Source organism: Salmo salar, chromosome 05 (genome assembly GCF_965601325.2).
Source record: "Salmo salar chromosome 05, fSalSal1, whole genome shotgun sequence".
In the NCBI taxonomy this organism is placed as follows: domain Eukaryota; kingdom Metazoa; phylum Chordata; class Actinopteri; order Salmoniformes; family Salmonidae; genus Salmo; species Salmo salar.
The window spans coordinates 38,058,142-38,080,496 of record NC_138295.1 but is presented as its reverse complement, the minus strand read 5'-3'; the positions used below and the strand labels follow the sequence as shown (position 1 = coordinate 38,080,496).

The 22,355-nt window shown below is 43.7% G+C and overlaps 3 protein-coding genes and 1 pseudogene across 7 annotated transcripts in view; all 4 read right to left on the bottom strand.

The window, feature by feature from the left end:
- Window positions 1-5: 5 nt before the first annotated feature.
- Window positions 6-2,550, bottom strand: LOC145879452 (protocadherin alpha-7 pseudogene; annotated as a pseudogene).
- Window positions 2,525-5,560, bottom strand: LOC106604795 (protocadherin alpha-3). The gene is made up of 2 exons (XM_014199839.3): window positions 3,046-5,560; window positions 2,525-2,557 (listed from the first exon to the last, which is right to left on the bottom strand). The coding sequence occupies exons 1-2, from the start codon at window positions 5,419-5,421 to the stop codon at window positions 2,525-2,527; spliced, it is 2,409 nt and encodes an 802-aa protein (XP_014055314.3). The 5' UTR covers window positions 5,422-5,560.
- Window positions 5,561-6,022: 462 nt separating this feature from the next.
- Window positions 6,023-8,839, bottom strand: LOC106604614 (protocadherin gamma-A5). The gene has a single exon (XM_014199433.3). It carries the CDS (start codon window positions 8,417-8,419, stop codon window positions 6,023-6,025), a length of 2,397 nt encoding a protein of 798 aa, XP_014054908.3. The 5' UTR covers window positions 8,420-8,839.
- Window positions 8,840-17,721: 8,882 nt separating this feature from the next.
- The window catches only part of LOC106595280 (protocadherin alpha-C2), a 28,733-nt gene continuing 24,099 nt past the window's right edge, over window positions 17,722-22,355 (bottom strand). For 3 of the 5 annotated variants that reach the window (XM_082975193.1, XM_082975192.1, XM_045718161.2), the window contains exons 2-3: window positions 20,793-20,828; window positions 17,722-19,338 (exon numbers count right to left, since the gene is read on the bottom strand). In XM_082975193.1, coding sequence (XP_082831319.1) covers window positions 20,817-20,828 — 12 coding nt within the window. In that variant the 3' untranslated portion in view covers window positions 17,722-19,338; window positions 20,793-20,816. The remainder of the gene's footprint in view (window positions 19,339-20,792; window positions 20,829-22,355) is intronic. The other 2 variants (XM_082975191.1, XM_045718159.2) reach the window with 1 other exon arrangement.

The window sequence follows — 22,355 nt, the reverse complement described above, 5'->3', positions numbered from 1 at the left end:
AAACTTTAATGCTTAGAAACAGCTCTTACCTCTCCAGAAGCTCTCCTCCTGTGTTCGGGTAGCACTAGAGTATTTCCATTGCTGCCCGGGACTATAGTAGAACCTATACTCATTCTGGGTCCAACTAACATGTACCGTTTGTCTCCGGATCTGTACTGGATGCTGTGGCACAGTGTCCCATCGTTATTCGTATCTTGTAAATACTTGGAGGAATAGTCTTGGGGTTTGGAGCACTGCATTACAATCAACACGATGATACTGATGAGAAAAAGCGTTGAAACTGACCCCAAAGTAATGATCAAATAAAATGTAACGCTGTTCTCCTCCTCGTCTTTGACTGAACTTTTAACATCAGAAGCTGCAAAAGCCTCTTTGGGCTCCACAACCTTGATAATCACAGTAGCTGTTGCTGAGAGTGAAACGTTCCCATTGTCTTTTACCAGTATGACCAGTTTATGCTCAGCCTCGTCTGTCTCTGTGAATGACCGAAGTGTCCTTATCTGTCCCGTATAGCGGTCCAAAGCAAAGAGACTGTGGTCAGTAACTTCCTGCAGTGAAAATAATAACCAGCCGTTATATCCTATATCAGCGTCATAGGCTCTCACTTTAGTCACCAAATGGCCTGCGTTCACATTGCGGGGAATCTCCTCCACACCTTCAGCGGAACCGTTAGTGCTGACTGGATACAAGATCACTGGAGCGTTGTCGTTCTGATCCAGAATGAACACGTTCACTGTGACGTTGGTGCTTAGTGACGGAGTTCCAGAGTCTGTAGCTACAACTTGGAATTTGAATGTTTTCAAAGTTTCAAAGTCAAAGCTTTTGAGCGCGGAGATATGTCCATTATCAGAATTGATATTTAAAAAAGATGCCATATCATTCTGTGTCCCTTCTCCTCTAACTATGTGATATGAAATCGCAGCATTTTCATTCAAGTCTTTATCAGAAGCGCTTACAGAGAATATGGACGTACCCGGGGCGTTATTTTCCACTAGGTAGAGCTCAAGATGTTTTGGGGAGAATTCTGGACTGTTGTCGTTCACATCTGATATCTGGACGCTCAGAGTTTTGAATGTGGACAGAGGAGGCTGACCACAGTCAGTGGCTGTTATTGTGACGTCATAATGGGACACGAGTTCTCTGTCTAAACGCTGCTTGGTCACTAAAGAATACATATTATCTTGGTATGAGGGCTTTAATTCGAAAGGTACATCGTCTGAAAGACCGCACAACACTTTACAATTAATACCAGAGTCTTTGTCTGTTACACTAATTAGAGAAATAATACTTCCTGGTTTTGAATCTTCTGACACCATACTAGAGAGGGACGTCACCTCTATTTCGGGTTTATTGTCGTTTAAATCGAGTATCTTTATAATGACTCTGCAATCCGTACTCATTGGGGGCTGCCCTTTGTCAGTGGCATGGACGTCTAGTTTATATGTATCAGTGTCCTCGAAGTCAACGTAACCTTTAACACGAATTGCACCTGTAGCTTTATCTAAACTAAATACATCATATATCTTGGGAAGAAGTTCACTACCAAATAAATATTCAACGTCACCATTGGAACCGTCGTCCAAATCTGTTGCCTTAACGTTGAGTACAATAGTTCCGGGTTGGACATTTTCAGGCAATGTGACCGAGTATACCTCATGACTAAATACAGGATTGTTGTCATTCGAATCGAGAACAGTGATAGTGACATTAAGAGTCCCTGACCTCTGTGGACTTCCACCATCGACTGCAGTTAAAACTAGTCTGTGTTCAGATTGTTTCTCTCTATCCAAGGGTTTTTGTAAAACTAAGAATGGAATTTTATCTTCTCCTCTTTCTCTTATTTGCAAATCAAAATGTTCATTGTGACTCAATTTATAGACACGTACTGCATTAACGCCAACATCAGGATCACGCGCGGCTGGTAACTGGAGTCGTTTGCCAGAAAGAGTAGATTCCGAAATATCAACTATTTTGTCTTTCTCTTGGAAATTGGGCGAGTTATCATTAACATCCGTGATTTCTATTCCGGCGTAATGTATTTCTAACGGATTTTCAACAACCATTTTCAGGTTTATCAAACATGCAATGTTGCCATCACAGAGCTCCTCTCTGTCGATATTTTTATGAACATACAAGACGCCATTGTTCTGATTTACCTGGAAAATATCTTCTTTAGATCCAGAAACGATACGAAACCGTCTCTCCACCAAAGTACTGACGTCAAGACCCAAATCTTTAGCAACATTTCCAACAACGGATCCCTCTTTCACCTCCTCTGGAATAGAGTACCTTATCTGTGCTGAAACCTGCTCTCCGAAGCACACCAGCGAAGAGAAACACATAGCAACCCACCAGTACTCCCATCTGCGCCTTTGTCCTCCATATCCCATCGTTAAACAGAACGAAAATAAGCACGATCAATAATGAAAGAATGCAGTCGTGAGGATCAGATGGCCAACTCGTAATGATCCATACAGAATCTAATGTTTAGGCAGCGAATAATTAAAAAAAAAATCTTATCACATCACGTCTTGTTCCGATCTCCGCAATTCTCTCTCTGTATGTGTGGAACAAAACAGACCAGAGAGGGGACTAGTCTAAAAAGTACCAGACATTCTCCTTGTCTTACACTGACACCCCGTGGTCCGGGATTCGGGTATTCACAACAACTACATAACCCCCGAGAGTTGCTATCATTGTTTACGTTTTGGATCCAAACCAATAAAAATTCAACATTCCAGCACAAATTAACCATCAAAGAACGAGTAAAGGTGAAGATGGAAGATGGATAGATATGGGATGTGGAGGAAGAAACTGAATTGAAGGAGTACACAGCAAAAGAACAGATAATAAACCCGAGGTAGTAGCCTAGCATACAAAGCAGCTAGTTTGTGATAATTCAGCACCATGGACACCGACTGACACGGCTGGTTTGCACACTCGGACATTACGCACAAACAAAACATGATAACAAAGAACAAATTCCCTCAAAACATGTCTCTTCATCTGACTTAACAGGCAGAAAATGATAGAGACAGTTCTTACCTCTCCAGAAGCTCTCCTCCTGTGTTCAGGTATCACTAGAGTATTTCCATTGCTGCCCGGGACTATAGTAGAACCTATACTCATTCTGGGTCCAACTAACATGTACCGTTTGTCTCCGGATCTGTACTGGATGCTGTGGCACAGTGTCCCGTCGTTATTCGCATCTTGTAAATACTTGGATGAATAGTCTGTGGGTTTGGAGCACTGCATTACAATCAACACGACGATACTGATGAGAAAAAGCGTTGAAACTGACCCCAAAGTAATGATCAAGTAAAATGTAACGCTGTTCTCCTCCTCGTCTTTTACTGAACTTTTAACATCAGAAGCTGCAAAAGCCTCTTTGGGCTCCACAACGTTGATAATCACAGTAGCTGTTGCTGACAGTGAAACGTTGCCATTGTCTTTTACCAGTATGACCAGTTTATGCTCAGCCTCGTCTGTCTCTGTGAATGACCGAAGTGTCCTTATCTGTCCTGTATAGCGGTCCAAAGCAAAGAGACTGTGGTCAGTAACTTCCTGCAGTGAAAATAATAACCAGCCGTTATATCCTATATCAGCGTCATAGGCTCTCACTTTAGTCACCAAATGGCCTGCGTTCACATTGCGGGGAATCTCCTCCACACCTTCAGCGGAACCGTTAGTGCTGACTGGATACAAGATCACTGGAGCGTTGTCGTTCTGATCCAGAATGAACACGTTCACTGTGACGTTGGTGCTTAGAGACGGAGTTCCAGAGTCTGTAGCTACAACTTGGAATTGAAACATTTTGAGGGATTCAAAATCAAAGGTTTTTAGCCCGGAAATATCTCCATTATCCGAATTGATATTGAGGAAAGATGCCATATCATTCTGTGTCCCTTCACCTCTAACTATGTGATATGAAATCGCAGCATTTTCATTCAAGTCTTTATCAGTGGCGCTTACAGAGAATATCGATGCACCAGGGGCGTTATTTTCCAGTAAGTACAGCTGAAGAGGGGTTTGGGAGAATTCTGGACTGTTGTCGTTCACATCTGATATCTGGACGCTCAGAGTTTTGAATGTGGACAGAGGAGGCTGACCACAGTCAGTGGCTGTTATTGTGATGTCATAATGGGACACGAGTTCTCGATCTAAACGCTGCTTGGTCACTAAAGAATACATATTATCTTGGTATGAGGGTTTTAACTCAAACGGTACAGTATCTGACAGACTACACAACACCTTTCCATTTATACCCGAGTCCTTATCTGTCACACTAATAAGAGAAACAACAGTTCCAGGTTTTGCATCTTCCGGAACTAAATTAGAGAGGGATGTCACCTCTATATCTGGTTTGTTGTCATTTACATCTGTTATCTTAATGATAACTCTACAGCTCACAGTCATGGGAGGCTGTCCTTTATCCGAAGCCTGCACGTCAAGTCTATAAACTTCTGTCGATTCAAAGTCGACCTCTCCTTTGACTCGAATTTCTCCAGTGACACCGTCTAAATGAAACACCTCGTAAACTTTACGATTAAGATCTCTGCCAAGAGTATATTCAACATCACCATTGACACCCTCGTCCAAGTCAATAGCTTTTACTTGTATCACAACAGTGTTGATAGATCCGTTTTCCTCCAGCGTTACAGTGTACACCTCCTGACTAAATACAGGTCGGTTGTCGTTTATGTCTAGCACTGTGACCGTCAAATTAAGATTGGCTGATCTCGGCGGATTCCCTCCATCGATTGCTGTCAGTAATAATCTGTGCTCACATTTCTGCTCTCTATCCAGCGTTTTCTGTAGGACTAAAAAGGGTACCTTTTCATCTCCTCTATCTCGAACTTCCAATTCAAAATTAGCGTTTTGACTTAACTTGTACAAGCGAATGGAATTCATCCCAGAGTCAAGATCACGCGCAGCTGGCAGTTGGAAATGCGATCCAGCGTGTGTGCTCTCCGAAATGTCCAGCCCTTTTGCTATCTCTGGGAAACTGGGAGAATTATCATTCACATCGGTAATTTCTACACCAACGTAATGGATTTCTAGAGGGTTTTCAACAACCATTTTCAGGTCAATCAAGCAGGCGCTATTACCATCACAGAGCTCCTCTCTGTCGATTTGTTTCTGAACATACAAGACGCCATTGTTCTGATTTACCTGGAAAAGAGCGTCCTTAGATCCAGAAACGATACGAAACCGTCTCTCCACCAAAGTACTCACATCAAGACCCAAATCCTTAAAAACATTTCCAACAACGGATCCCTCTTTCACCTCCTCTGGAATAGAGTACCTTATCTGTGCTGAAACCTGCTCCCCCAAGCACAGCAGAAAAGAGAAACGCAGAACAACCCACCAGTACTCCCATCCGCGCCTTTGTCCTCCTCCTCCCATCGTTAGACAGAACATTAAGCAAAATCCTCAATGACAAAAACAATATCTTAATCGTCAGATGACCGACTCATAATAATCCGTAACGAATCCAACGTTTCAGCACTGTAAAAGAATACAACTATTCTCTGGCTATCACATCACGTCTTGTTCTGATCTCCGCAATTCTCTCTCTGTATGTGTGGAACAAAACAGACCAGAGAGGGGACTAGTCTAAAAAGTACCAGACATTCTCCTTGTCTTACACTGACACCCTGTGGTTCGGGATTCTGGTATTCACAAACACTACATACGCTCCGAGGGAGCGATACTCGTTGTTTACGTGTTGCGTCAAACCCGATAAATATACCAATTACAATCCAAATTGACCATCGTAAGAACGAATAAAGGTGAAGATGGATAGATATGGGAGGTGGAGGAAGAAACTGAATTGAAGGAGTTACACCGCAAAATAACAGATAATAAACCCGAGGTAGTAGCCTAGCATGCTAAGCAGTGAGTTTGTGGTAATTCGGCACCGTGGACAGCGACCACCACAGCGAGTATGCAACACTCGGACATTATGCAGAGACAAAACAACAAGCAACAAATTCATCCAAAACATCTCTCTTTATCCGACTTAATAGGCAGTAAAGAATAGAGAGCGAGTTCTTACCTCTCCAGAAGCTCTCCTCCTGTGTTCGGGTAACACTAGAGTATTCCCATTGCTTCCCGGGACTATAGTCGAACCTATACTCATTCTGGGTCCAACTAACATGTACCGTTTGTCTCCGGATCTGTACTGGATGCTGTGGCACAGTGTCCCGTCGTTATTCGCATCTTGTAAATACTTGGAGGAATAGTCTTGGGGTTTGGAGCACTGCATTACAATCAACACGGTGATACTGATGAGAAAAAGCGTTGAAACTGACCCCAAAGTAATGATCAAATAAAATGTAACGCTGTTCTCCTCCTCGTCTTTGACTGAACTTTTAACATCAAAAGCTGCAAAAGCCTCTTTGGGCTCCACAACCTTGATAATCACAGTAGCTGTTGCTGACAGTGAAACGTTCCCATTGTCTTTTACCAGTATGACCAGTTTATGCTCAGCCTCGTCTGTCTCTGTGAATGACCGAAGTGTCCTTATCTGTCCTGTATAGCGGTCCAAAGCAAAGAGACTGTGGTCAGTAACTTCCTTCAGTGAAAATAATAACCAGCCGTTATATCCTATATCAGCGTCATAGGCTCTCACTTTAGTCACCAAATGGCCTGCGTTCACATTGCGGGGAATCTCCTCCACACCTTCAGCGGAACCGTTAGTGCTGACTGGATACAAGATCACTGGAGCGTTGTCGTTCTGATCCAGAATGAACACGTTCACTGTGACGTTGCTGCTTAGAGACGGAGTTCCAGAGTCTTTGGCAATGACGCAGAACTGGAACGTTTTGAGGGTTTCAAAGTCAAAGCTCTTTAGTGCGTAAATGGTACCGTTGCCTTCGTTCATGTTTAGGAAGGATGTCACGCTTTGTCCAGTGCTCCCACGGTCCAGTGAATATAAAATTGCTGCATTTTCACCATCATCAACATCAGACGCGCTAACTGAGAACATGGGCATACCGGGCTTATTGTTTTCAACGACATAAAATGCATATGGGTTTTCAGTGAATAGCGGACTATTATCGTTAACATCTACTACCTCCACTTGAATGACTTTAGTTGACGCCAGAGGAGGGATTCCTAAGTCTTTAGCCGTGATTGTAATATCATACCGAGGTACCGACTCTTTATCAAGGTAATCATTGGTGACTAACGAAAAGAAATTTCCATCAAGAGAAGGCTTCAGAACAAACGGTAAATCCTTCGGTAATGAACAGACTACTTGTCCGTTTACACCGGAGTCCAGGTCGTTCATCCCCATCAGAGCCACCACGGTTCCGGGAGTTGCGTCCTCTGGTATCCGGCTCGACAGAGAGGTGACGTCAATCTCAGGCCTGTTGTCGTTCACGTCTTCCACTCTGACGAGCACGTTGCAGTGTGTGGAGAGAGATACCGCTCCCTTGTCCGAGGCCAATATCTTCATCTCATACACCTGCTTCTCCTCGAAATCAAGGCCTCCCTTCACTTTTAGCTCCCCTGTTTTGCTGTCCAACTCAAATGGCTCAGCAGCCATACCTCTGAATTTACTTCGCAATGAATACTCCACCTCACCATTCATGCCTTCATCCGAATCAGAGGCATTAACTCGCAATAGAAATGTACCTTTAGGTACGTTTTCTTTTACTGTTACGGTATATTTCTGCTTATCACATACAGGAGTATTGTCGTTTACATCAGACACAGTAACTGTAACATTAAGAGTTCCCGATTTCGGTGGCTTGCCTCCATCTAAGGCCGTTAACGTCAAATCATATCGGGCTGTGTGTTCCCTGTCCAAAGGTCTTTGTAAAATCAAAAACGGAATTTTGCCATCCTCGCCAAAGTCCTCAATTTCTACTCGAAAATATTGATTCTGGCTTAATTTATAAGATTGCAAAGAATGTACGCCAGTGTCTGGGTCGTGAGCTCCTTCCAACTGGAGTCGGGCTCCAGTGGTAGCAGACTCTAGTATCTCTAAGTTATAGGTTTCATCTGGAAAGGTAGGGGAGTTATCATTTACATCCATTATCTCGACCGTGACTTGGTGCATTTCTAGCGGATTCTCTATCACCGCTTTCAAGTTGATGAAACACGGCGTGGATTTTACGCACAGTTCCTCTCGGTCTACTCTGTGGTTCACTAGCAAAGCGCCATCTCTCTGGTTTACCTGGAAGAGGTCCTGCTTTGTTCCAGACACGATACGAAGATTCCGGTCCGCTAATCTCGACGTGTCGAATCCCAGGTCGTTAGCTATATTCCCAACTGCCGTTCCGACTTTTAATTCCTCTTGAATGGAGTATCGTATCTGCGCGGAGATTCCTTTCAAATGAAGAAAAATAAGAGCAAAATTACAAAATGCCCATCCGCTTAGCCACCGTCTTCTCAGGTTTTGCATCGCCATTGTTTGGCAGAAAAACTATAGGCCGAACGCCTAACTGACAAGATCTTAAATAACACAAATGATTTCCGTTTCATAGGATCCCACTATAACTGTTTGTTATTTCCATGGTTTAGCCATTTAATAGCGCTATTTATTAACATCCGTCTCAAAGCTGCTGTGTCTTGGCAGCTACTGAATACCTCACCGCTTCAAGAACCGTGTTATCACGCGCCTCTATAACGCGCTCATGATGTAAAAGCGCCACCATGCGTCCGGGCACGGTGTGGTTCTGAATGTTCAATAACCTGTAGGCCAACATATTATGAAGTAAAAGGAGCTCTTCATGTATTCCAAAACAACCACAGGTGCTCTTAGAGGGGAATTGTAATTTAAAAGCAAAAGGAAAAAAATTATAACCATTTACATTTTACATTTAAGTCATTTAGCAGATGCTCTTATCCAGAGCGACTTAAAAATTGGTGCATTCACCTTATGATATCCAGTGGAACAACCACTTTACAATAGTGCATCTAAATCTTTTAGGGGGGGGGGGGTTAGAAGGATTACTTTATCCTATCCTAGGTATTCCTTAAAGAGGTGGTTAGCTTACTAAGTGGCATAAAAAAAAAATCAAAGTCCAGGCACTCGTGTGTGTTTGAAAGTTAAAAAGTATTTATTGTATGGGCTAAAGCCATTGTTAAAATACTCTAACGAGTATCGGCTAACGCCTTCATCAGGGTGTCTGATATCATGATGCATGACGTGGATCGCATGCCCTGTCGTGGATCGCATGCCCTGGCTTGGAAGTACTTTAGAATTGAATCGAACAAGCTTTCCATTACAGATCAACTTAATTGTACCACTTCTTACAATATACATGATTTATTTTATACTTTGAGTTGAGGGTAGCCTCTTTATACCACGACTTTAAGAAGTCAATCACTGTTATTAAAATTCAAATAATAGCCAAAATAACATCTAAATGTCATATGACAAGAAATATAGTCAGTAGGTCACAATGTTACAATCGCTGTAATGTCTCATAACTTCCCTAGGTTTGTGTTGTGTTGTTCTAGACAGGGCTGTTAGCGCCACCTGTCATGTGCCGCTTTTGCAAGGGTAAACAGCGACACCCTGTGGCTGAGAGTGGTAGGTTCAGTAGAGCCAATTGACTGTGTCTTCCTGCCCGTCACATGTGTGATAGTATGGTAACTGGCTGCATGGCTGAACACTAAATGCTAAATACTGACAAGACCATAGGAGTCTGAACAACCCAAATTCACGGACAGAATGACCCCGACACACACACACACACACACACACACACCACTGGTGTCTGCGTTTCTCTCCAACACTGCCATTTCGAAGAGTACTGCAATGACGTATGTATTCTGCTATTCTGAAACGGACAGTTAACGATTGTATCCTTCTTTTCAACAACACTGCTGAATTGAAATGTTAAATCACTGCACTGAAAGCTCCGCAGATGATATATGCGTTACCCGGATGCTGCATCGCGAGCTGAGGCTTGTCACAATATCAAATTACAGGCTGCTTCAAAGCGCACCACCAGCCCCTGCAGCTCGTTGCCCTGGCAACTGAGCTCCGAGAGGCAGATCGCTGTACTTGGTGCTGAAAGAAAGCAGGCCCGGGGGGGAGAAAGAAAAAAGGGAGAGGGATGAAGGGGCAATGCCTGTGGTAGACAATGAAATCTACGGGTATGTTTCCTCTTTCACGCTTCTCCTAATTTATCCTCATTTATGTTACAAGGTTTGTGTAAAATATTCCTCAATTGTCCACTCTCTTATATCCCCCCTCCTCTCCGCTTAGATTTTGCACATTAAGAGACATACTGCCGTCGCCTGGATACAGGGAGAATGAATCCCGCTATTGTTTGGCCCAGGGAAGATAAATATGTGCTTCTGTAACTCAATGCAAGGTTTCAGCACAGTATAGGCCTAGATGTTTGATGGCCTTGCTATTCATGTATGAATCTAAAACCACACACAACCTTCCCAATCTACCAGAGCCTTACCATAAACCCCCATAACGCACCATTCTGGGCCCTGTGGTTCTATCCTGCACTACCCCACCTTCACTTCCCCCTCTGTCACTCGATCCCTGTCCTAAACATCAAGCCTTCCCCTGTGTGTGAAGGCTCATATGTGGCCAATCAGGAGGCAGATACAGAGGCAGTGGGGATGGAGGCACCGTGGGCCTGCTGTGTGTTGATGTCACAGAGCATAGAACACAAGGATATTGACTAGTGTTTGGTGTGCTTGAAGAGGCTTTAAATTACTATGTATGTGGACACCTACTCGTTCCAAAATCATGGGCATTAATATGGAGTTGGTCCCCCCCTTTGCTGCTATAACAGCCTCCACTCTTCTGGGAAGGCTTTCCACTAGAAGTGGGAACATTGCTGCGGGGACTTGCATTTGGACGACGGTTACTGATGTTGGGCGATTAGACCTGGCTCACAGTCGGCGTTCAAATTCATCCCAAAGGTGTTCGATGGGGTTGAGGTCAGAGTTCTGTGCAGGCCGGTCAAGTTATTCCACACCGATCTCGACAAACCATTTCTGTATGGACCTCACTTTGTGCACGGTGGCATTGTCATTCTGAAACAGGAAAGGGCCTTCCCCAAACTGTTCTCACAAAGTTGGAAGCACTGAATCGTCTAGAATATCATTGTATGCTGTGGCATTAAGATTTCCCTTCACAGCAACTAAGGGGCCTAGCCTGAACCATGGAAAACAGCCCAAGACTATTATTCCTCCTCCACCAAACTTTACAGTTGGCACTATGCATTCAGGCAGGTTGCGTTCTCCTGGCATACGCCAAACCCAGATTCGTCCATCAGACTGCCTGATGGTGAAGCGTGATTCATCACTCAAGAGAATGCGTTTCCACTGCTCCAGAGTCCAATGGCGGTGAGCTTTACACCACTCCAGCTGACGCTTGGCATTGCGCATGGTGATCTACAGCTTGTGTGAGGCTACTCGACCATGGAAACTCATTTCATGAAGCTCCCAACAAACAGTGTGAGCTTGTGTGGCCTACCACTTCGAGGCTGAGCCGTTGTTGCTCCTAGACTTTTCCACTTCAGAATAACAGCACTTACATTTGGCGAGGGCAGCTCTAGTAGGGCAGAAATTTGACAAATTTGTTGGAAAGGTGGCGTCCTGTGATGGTGCCACGTTGAAAGTGACTGAGCTCTTCAGTAAGGCACTGTCAATGTTTGTCTATGGAGATTGCTTAGCTGTGTGCTCGATTTTATACACCTGCCAGCAATGAGTGTGGTTGAAATAGCCAAATCCACTCATTTGAAATATACTTTTGTATATTTAGTGTATGAAGGATTACCGTCTAGTTTGGTTGAGTAAGAGGAGAATCACACAGGCTCATGTAGAGTGAGGAGAGATGCTCAAAGTGAGGTATTCTGCAATTAGCCTGTGATCTTTGCTGCTGGTTGTGTGTTCTTAGCGTGTTAGTGGTTCGCAGCAACACAGCAGCAGTGTAGCGGTATATAGGCAGCATAGGCAGGGTGGGAGTATGATAAAATAATTTATATGTTTAAGGTTTTGACTAAATGATTCCACCCTGAAAATGTATAACTGAGTGATTATCATACTAATTCTATAACTGTGTGTGCATAGGACAAGCTAATACTTTACTATTTAGCAATGTAAGTAAGACATTCAAGGAAAAGGGGAAGTGTTAACAGACAGCATGTGACAGACAACTTGTGACCACTGTGAAACTAAAAACAGGAAAGAGGTCTCCCCACCCAGCGAGGGGAGAAACCATTAGGCTTGCAGTAGATTATGTAACATGTTGCAGGATATGGGTTACGGGCTCCCGTTGTTTCCTTTGCTTGTTTGTTTTTCTCACATGTAGAACAGCGATTACAACGCACAGACATGTTAACAGCTGGAGCACTCACAGTACAATTAGCCTTCCTCAAGGCGGGCCCCAGATGTGATGTTTTCATTAAGTCAGAAACAGAGACCATGGCCTCGGCAGCCAGGGGAGAGCAGATTGGCTAGCATGCTACCGTCGCTACGCTAACTGGGCATTAAGAGTCATTAGATTCAACAGAATCAGGTTGATACTCTTACTCACCAGCCTGTGAAAACACAAACACGGAAACAGACACACACACACGCGCACACACACACACACACACACACACACACACACACACACACACACACACACACACACACACACACACACACACACACACACACACACACACACACACACACACACACACACACACACACACACCTATATCAGTGGCATCTCTAAGACTAAAAAGGAGACAGCTCTGTCCTACCCTGTCTGAGAAAGGAAGGTTTAGTTAAAAATAGGCGCGACCATTCCGTTCCTCCCACAGGCATGTTTTTCTTCCTGACATGAATAACTGGGCGTTTCATCAGCAGTGGGTAAGTGCCCTACATAAAAGCTATGTCCTCCTCAGTCAGCACCTTAAACCAGCAGAGGGCCAGGGGCCTGTGAGGAGGAGACATGCACTCCGTTCTGAAGCATAGTGCTGATGATCTACCTGAACCATGGATGTCTCTATACCACACAGTCAAGGGGACGCAACGTCCTACTCTCAGCAGTCTGTTGTGTAGCTACCCTCTCTGTGTCGTTACTATTGGCCACGTAGGCCAGTAACACACACATAATCACACACACCTCTCTCTTTGTCCAACCGCATTACCGTAATAGTATTCGCTACACTATTTGTGTGGATGCACATTAACATTCGTCCTGCACAGCACCAACACAAGCAGCATCAGGACCACTCTGGCCATCTTGGAAAGGAGTCAAGGACAGGGTCGCATACTGTATGGTCTTGACCTGTCTCTCTCACTCTAAATCTACCCTGCCACTATGTGGTGAATAGCAGAATAAACATCAATGAACTAAATAGCAAGCTAGCTAACCACTCGTTTTGCTATTAGCAGAAATAGGCCCAGCCTTCTCAGAGCACAGCAAACATCACCATGCATGCATTGTTGACAGTAAGGGGATTCGATTATCTGGCCCGGGTTACCCGGGTGGGAGGAGTTTGTATCCAGTGAAAAGCGATTGCATTTGTTTTGGAACCAGGCTGCCTCGTGGGTGTGAGCCAAGTTCACCGTTCAAAGCCCAGGACAGATGTCGGCTCACATCAAAAGAGGCGTACCCTAGGCTAGGTTAAGCAAGTGGAATGAGGAGTAGGATTCTGTGTTTTCATATGGGAAAGTGATAAAACAATTTATATGTTTAAGGTTTTGACTAAATGATTCCACCCTGAAAATGTATAACTGAGTGATTATCATACTAATTCTATAACTGTGTGTGCATAGGAAAAGCTGAGACATTGAAGGAAAAGAAAGACTGTTAACAGACAGCTTGTGACAAACAACTTGTGACCACTGTGAAACTAAAAACAGGAGAGAGGTCTCCCCACCCAGGGAGGGGGAGAAACATTAGGCTTGCAGTAGATTATGTAACATGGGGCAGGATATGATAAGCAATGTATGTGTTGGAGAAGACTTGTAAACAGCATTGACCGTGTTAGAGAAGAGGAGGGGCATTTGTATGACGAAATGTGTAATATAAAAGGCTGTGTGCATTGTATGGATTTCAGAGCTCTCGTAAATAAACGTCCTGACCATTGTTAGCTGGGTCTCAGTCTGTTTCTTTCAGCCGGAACCTTACACCTTCTGGTATACACACTGAGTAGTTCAATTGAAGTTCGGTTTAAGAACATTGATAACTTAATTCACGTAACAGAAAGAGACGTGAGAATGCTGTTCATTGACCCCAGCTCAGCGTTCAACACCATAGTGCCCACAAAGCTCATCACTAAGCTAAGGACCCAGGGACTAAACATCTCCATCTGCAACTGGATCCTGGACTTCCTGGCGTGCCGCACCCAGGTGATAAGGGTAGGCAACATCACATCTGCCACGCTGATCCTCAACACTGGGGCCCTTCAAAGGTGTGTGCTTAGTCCCCTCCTGTACTACCTGTTCACCCATGACTGCGTGGTCAAGCATGACTCCAACGCCATCATTAAGTTTACTGATGACACAACAGTTGTAGGCCTGATCACCAACAATGATGACACAGCCTATAGGGAGGAGGTCAGAGACCTGGCAGTGAGGTGCCAGGACAACAACCTTTCCCTCAACTTGAGCAAGACAAAGGAGCTGATCGTGGACTACAGGAAAAGGAGGGCTGAACAGGCCCCCATTAACATCGACGGGGCTGTAGTGGAGCGGGTCGAGAGTTTCAAGTTCGTTGGTGTCCACAGCACCAACAAACTATCATGGTCCAAACACACCAAGACAGTCATGAAGAGGGCACAATGACACCTTTTCCCCCTCAGGAGACTGAAAAGACTTGGCATGGGTCCCCAGATCCTCAAAAATGTATTCAGCTGCACCATCAAGAGCATCCTGACCGGTTGCATCACCGCCTGATATGGCAACTGCTCGGCATCCGACCGTAAGGCGCTACAGAGGGTTGTGCGTATGGCCCATTACATCACTGGGGCCAAGCTTCCTGCCACCCAGGACCTATATACTAGGCGGTGTCAGAGGAAGGCCCAAAAAGTGTCAAAGACTCTAGTCACCCAAGTCATGCCTTTGATTTTACACTGCTGCTACTCACTGTTTATTATTTATGCATAGTCCCTTTACCACTACCTACATATACAAATTACCTGGACTAATCTGTACCCCAGCACATTGACTCGGTACCCCTTTTATATGGCCTCTGTATTTTTATTTTATTGTGTTACTTTTACTTTTATTGTGTTACTCTTTAGTTTATTTAGTTAATATTTTCTTAACCAACAACGCAGTTCAAGTAATAGAGTTAAGGGCTTGTAAGTAAGCATTTCACAGTAATACCTGTTGTGTTCGGCACATGTGACAAATAACATTTGATTTGATGTATTTTTCTGGACAATTCATGCACGATTCTGCCTTGTTGACAACATGGCTGAGTGGTTTGCATTACGGTTCGATTTGAGAAGGGCGCTACTCCCTCATCGCAGGGGAGGAAATCGCGGGGGGGACGGGGGGGACACGACCGCCCCATCCTGGGCAAAATATGATTTGTCCCCCCCAATATATCACTGAAACATAACTATGTAATTTAAATAATATTAATAATACGCAATGAAAGCAATTGTGCTGATTATAGACACTTAACAGCGCGTTTTTAAGTTTCAAAAGATTGCGACCCCCCCACCCTTTTCCTCACAATGGTTTGATCCACTGGCAAGGTAACAGAGGGGTCGTAGCCACTGTCTGAAAGGCACTCAATGAACGTAACTGACGTGAGGTTAATCCAGTCAATCGCGCACACACACTAGCTGAATATGCACAGCTAGCGCGCAAATATTAACTATTAAACTAGCTAGTACCTATTCCATTTATGTGGCCTCGTCAAAGATGGAATCTTTGCTATGGTTAATTTATTCCGAGATCAGCATGCAGATGACGTAAGTTAGTGCTTCAAAGTCCCTGTGATAAGGTTAGCGATAAACTGATTTAACCCAGGTAGCAAAGATTATAGCAAACACCACTGAAACTGAATTGGTGCTCGCTAGCTTAGCAAATTCAGCTATTGTTGGAAGCCAGCCAATATGAAACAAACTATTAAAATTACAAAAGGTTGCAGCATATGTTATGTAAATGGTGAACTCATACAGCTGTCAACTCTTGTCATTTTAATCCGTTTCACATTTGCTAGCTACCTTTTAGATCGAAGCCCAAATAGAATGATAAAAGATAAGATGATAGAAGCCCATCTCCTACTGTAAATAACCTACACACTGTGTGTGTGTGTGTAGCCAGCCAGCCAGGTAGAAAAATGGCAGAAAAATAAAAGACGGACATCAGAGTATTTTTCACTACACCAAAACGCAAAGTAAGAATCCTAGTAGCCTAATATCTCAAAGACTAGTTGATAAAATGTTCATAAGAAAGAAATTAAATTCTAATGGAAATGTTTCACAATGATGTCATTAGGCAGAGCAGGCAACAGATTGCACACAGACAGCAGAGTTGGGGACAGATATGCAGGGACAGACTGGCAGAGACAGGGAGTCACAGGTAAGTTTGTTGAGTCTTTGTTTGGCAACATTATGAAAGGTTCTCCATTTTTTTTACTTGTAAAATAGGAACATAATTGGAAAATGCCATGGATACCCCCACTCAACTTAAACTGGTGACTGAACTAAGATTTGTTAAAGGCAATGGTATTGCTGTTGTGAATAGTTGTGTAGTTTTGGGTACCGGTAGTTAGGAGTACGGCAAACACCTTATTTCTTTGGTTCCTCAATATACATTTACCATATTCCAATGAAGGCTATGTGTTACAGCACTACTTTTGGTGTCCCCCTCAGGAATTGCTCTTGAGAAAATGTCATGTAATTGTCCCCCCCAAAGTTGATATCAGATTTTCGCCCCTGCCTCATCGCTTTTGCCCGTTCACGTCACGGGCCATAGCCTGGTGCACCGGGACTCAGGTTAATAGAACTCCCTCATATACTCTGCGCTGAGTCAAGCTAATTTACGATTCAAAACAACATTGAATTGGTCACTGTAGGCCTAATTGAACGACGTTCTTGCTTACCTTTGCAGTAAAAACGTGTTGTTCTCCCCATATGGCCGAACTCACAGTTCAATTAATTACTAAGTTAATATCCAGCAGGTATCGTTCCCATTTCAACTTATTGCGTGCATAAACCATTCCTAATGAGGATTACAGAAGTTCTACAGTTACAATACCAGTGAGATTTGCATGACGTTACACACCTTCAATATCCACCTATGACTGTATGATACAGACCTATCATCTACCATCAACAAGCCAAGAATTAACCAAGGAGATTCATTGTCTATCACTTAAAATGACTCGTTTCCGATTATCATTTTGATGTTTCTGCTTCTGTTTTACGGATCACCCACTTCCAACACCAGGTAAAACTTGATAATGAGCAGCTGCATCTAAAGTCGAATTGATTACCGTAGCTATAGCTACAGAAGCTACATTAGCTAGCATGTCAACCAACGAGCTGCTGTGGAGCATGAACTGGTCAGCCGCCCTAGACTTAGCCTACTGTAGACGTTCCCCCTAAACAACAGCTCTAGGATCATCAGATACCCTACTAACTAGTGTTGTTGAACCATTTGAGCGCTGACAATGATCTGATCTTGTATCAGTGGTTAGGGGCATCTTTGATGTGCTAAGGATGAGTGGGCCCTCCTCGGAAAGCTAAAATAACCAGTAATTCACAGACAAAAATAGATAATTCATCATGGATGTAATGGTATTATATAGAACAAATCACCATAGGATACAGTACAATACATACAAATGAATGAGAACACATTGCACCATCGATAGATAATATAGGCTACACAAAGCACTAATTATAGACTTGCCTTGATCATAACTTAAAGCAGAGATAATAGTAGTTACCGTAGTACTGTAAATATTGGCGTTTCATTTTGTTTAGCAGTCACATTTTGTACAAAGTTGGAAAAATAAGAAATGAAAAGGAATGTAAAGTGTGTTTTTTTTTCTCTCAAAGTTGCCGGGATGTCACGTGCGTCACACTTAAATCAGTACACTCATAACAACCTAAGCATTATTACATTAATAATTAGCCTCCCGTATCAAAATAGCAATTTATTTCTATTTTGCCTAAATTCAACACTCTCTCATTGCCCCCTCCCCCCCCATACAAACACTCCTCACTTGCTTAATAATTAATGATCTGCTTAATGTGGACAGATTTTGGGCGGAGTAAACCCTCTTGCTTCGCCTCTTCCTCTCTGGTTAGGGAGAGAGCATAGGTCCATGACCTTTGACCCCTGCTCCAGACCAGCAGTGTTTGTGATGTCATAAGGGTCTTTACCATTGTGAAAGCATCATCGTGGCTCATAGTATTTAACAGTGATTGGAGAGTGAGATCTTGGTAGACACCATGAGTCACTCAAAATATCCAGACCAAATCTACACTATTCCTTACAAAGCACTTCGATTGAAATCTCCATGCAAATTAACTTTTTGTACATGTAATGATAAAGAAGGACTCACTTTTTATTGTTTGATAAATTGGTTGATAAAAGTTTCTAAAGAGTCTCTCACTCACATGTAGCACAAGGTCTTTGTACACTACAGAAAACGACGAAATGACCTACTACTACATCACATTACCTCACACAACACTAATTCCCTTTTGTCCTATACTGTTAATCCTCTGTAGCTACTTAGCTATCTGACATATTTGTTTTCATGTTTTTTTGTTTGCTTGACTATACATTTCCACACCTTTGCGCTGCCAGAACAAGAAGAAATACTTAAGTAAAAGCCTAACATCCAAGATTTTTCTTTTTCTGAGATGGGTTACTGTCTTTGAAGGCAACTCCACATTCCCATGTCCGTCTCTGTTAGTTCATAGTGGCTGTTTTGAACTCCTTTTGTATGTCCAGTGGTACCTCTCCTTGTTCATTCTGTGTCTTTAGTGTGTTTTCTCTTGAAATACGAAGGGCCCTCAGCGATGGGCCATAGCCATGCAGAATCATGCGTGTTGAATGGACGTTGAAAGACTTGTGAAGTTGATTGGGGCTAGTGTGTGCTTAAAAAGAGATTGGGGCATGGCTAGGGGGCGGGGCAGGTGTGTGTGGGGGGGGGGGGGGTCACTATAGTGTCCTTTTGGTCCTTGGGGTACAGTTATTGTGGGGCCAAGGGGGTGCAGTTGGAGTGTCACTGAGGGGCTGGGCGTTTAGGGGAGGGGGCTGAGTAGGGTAAGGACGGGGGTTCCTTTCTTCAGTGGACGGGGATTCCTCCTGATGTCACTTCAGCGGACCAATGGGGATGGAACCTTACGAGGAACTGCTGCCAGTGGTGGTCGACCCCTGCAAATGAGAGGAGAGAATTAGACAAAAGTGGGAGTCATCTGGGACATTCACAGCCTTATGATTGGCCAAACTCTGACATGTCTCATGCAGCCGAGGTCTGTCAGTCAGACAGGGCATCAGGCAGAACGACAGAGTGGGACATGTAGTGGTGGTGGTGGTGGTGGGGGTGGGTGGGTGGGGGGGGGGGGGGGGGGGCTATTAATGAATACCATGCTCCAAGATTATGTGAGGGAGAGAGAGTGGTTGCTAAGTAACTGGGCGATTAGTTTCATTTCCCGTCCCTCTGCACAAAGAATTAGGTCACATGTCACATCCCAGTAAACAGGAATTCACAAGGGTCATCGTGTTGTGAACTCCTCAACAGTCAGTCAAACAATCAAACAGTCAACCAATCACACCAAAAACACCACAGTCCAATCCACCAAACAAACAGTCAGATGCGGTAGAGGATGTGCCTGATCTGCTTTAGTGATGGGACTGAAGGAGATGAACACAAATGAATATCCCATGCAGAGGACTGTGTCAAAGCCTGTTAGCTGTATAGTTCTGTTCATGTAAAAAAAAAAATGTATGACAGCCTGGTTAGAGAGCCTCTGTGGTGGTTTCAGGGAGGGCCTGGCAGGATACTGTAAGATGCATCAGTCAAGGGAGTCCATAGTTGTGGGTGAGTGTAAGCAGGACATGTTTAAGTTTTTCATTGTTTTTGGGCTGTCAGTCTGCGGCCCCAGGTGCTGGGCTTAGGGCTCAGTGACTGGCTTCAGTCAGGTGTGACAGACAGGTGTGTGCCCGAAAAAAACAAAAGGCGATTGAAGTAGAGAGGACCTACCCATCTATACCCCTCTTTAATCTGGGTTACAACTAAAACCAGAGCTTCTGCCAAATAGATCACAGATTATTACTATCAGCAGCGTTATGATTATTACTCCGTCTCTGTCTGATGTCCTCTGAGGTTAATCAATGCCATTTGTTTTTTTTCCCCTGACAGGAAAGCGCCCAAAAGTCACTGTTCTGGCAGAGGAGAAAGACCCAATGTACTGTATAGTTAGGAAACTAGGTCAGTATGACCTAGACATCAGCATCATAAAAGTAGCATTTCTAGAGCTGAGACAGGCTCAATAGGCCTTGAGGGTGAGAGTCTAATATGTGCAGCTGTGGTTTGTTTTGGGATGAGGCTCAGTTAAACGGGACAAAAGGTCGGCGCAGGCCAGACTCAATTAAGCCATGGGGAACAGGTCAGGGGGGGGACGGGGTTTTGGTATCGACTTGGCCAAGTGATGTTTTTGTCATCAAAACCATAGCTCCTCCTCCAAGAGGAAGAAAACAACGACAAGAGAACAGGATTTCCACTGAAAACAACAAAAAATAAGAACAAAAAAAAACGAAAAACACATCATTTCTGTTAGGTCATTCAAAAAGGGGTTCCGGGGCGGGTGAGTGAGACTCCTGCGTACCTCCAGCTGCAGAGTGGACTTCCCTCACTTAGGGTACTTAAGAACAGGGAGAAAAGAAAGAAGCGTTTCAATGGTCAAGACATTGCAGAACAGAAGAAGAGGAACTCTTTCTGTATGCATGGTTATGGCCTATGGCTACAATCTCCCATTTTTCGTATTAATCATTGCATTTCCAACGAAAGAGATTATCTTATACGTCTGAGAAGCAGTCTGAACTTTGAATAGTATAGCCCAAAACAGAAGATGCTTAAGATAAAACAGACAAAACAGCATAGCAGGAAAAATTGCATGACAGTCTGAAAAGGGTAACATGAGTTAGTTAGGAAAATGACCGTTTTCAGCAATCCATACACACACAAACACATTCAGCCTCACACACAAGACAGCACACAATCACTTCTTCAAAACTTACCTTTTAACAAGAACTAGCCTTGATCAAGGAAAACATTTGTTAATACAGTGCATTCGGAAAGTATTCAGACCCCTTGACTTTTTCCACATTTTGTTACGTTACAGCCTTATTCTAAAATGAATGCTCTAAGGTAACAACATGTGGAAAAGTCAAAGGGTCTGAATACTTTCCGAATACGCTGTACATTGTAATGAGTGTGCAAATGTATAATAGCAGATCTTGCAGAACACCTGGAAAGGCCATGGCCGCTGGTATAGAGCGAGAGGTGCGTAGCAAAACAAGCAACACAACAACCCTGACCCATCTCTTACTGCAGCTCTCCTCCCTGCTCTCCTTCCCTTACTGAGTGATGTAAGAGGAGGAGAGATAACCTCTGCAGCATAGAGGGGGAGTGGCTGCACTGAAAAGCTTCACACAAAGCTAAGGCCTTCAGCTTGACTGGGCTCACTGTTAGAGAGAGAAGGGTTTATTCGAATGCATGTACAGCTGCAGTTGAATATATTTGACAAAGGAAGTCAACAAGCATTCAAAACAGGAAATAAGAACCTATGACGTCAATGATGAGCGGATGCTTCTAGACTAATAATAGGTTCATCTAATGTTCATCTAATGTGAAACCATATCTGGTCTGTTTTGAAAGCTCAAGGGGTTTCTGACTCCTCATATTCTAGTAGACCATACATAAATAAAATTGCTTCTGGCACTGTGTAATCTTCATCACTGAGTTACCTCGAAAAAGGTTGCAGTATACCTCTAAATGGCTGCAGTATGCAGGCACAGTCAGTGCAGTGGAATACAGGCCACATGCCACACAGCAACACACCACTCAACCTGTCAGACCAAATTAGAAGGCTTTTTTCCCCACAGCAGGTGCTGCAGCTGTTTACTGAGATGCTAGATGGAAGTGATATGAATGAATAACAGGTGAACGATTTCTAGAGAGAAAGGAACTAGGCCTGTCATAAGGATTACCCTGCAACGCCAGAAGGTGACCTGTTTTTAGACTGGCAATGAGGTGGAAAGTGGAAATGTTACACCTCCCCTCTGCACCTGACACGTTCTATATACTGTGTATCTGGGTAAACAGTATGCAATATGTTTCTGTGAATAGTTTCTGTTATTTTAGACTGTGTGACTTTCTTTGTTTTTAG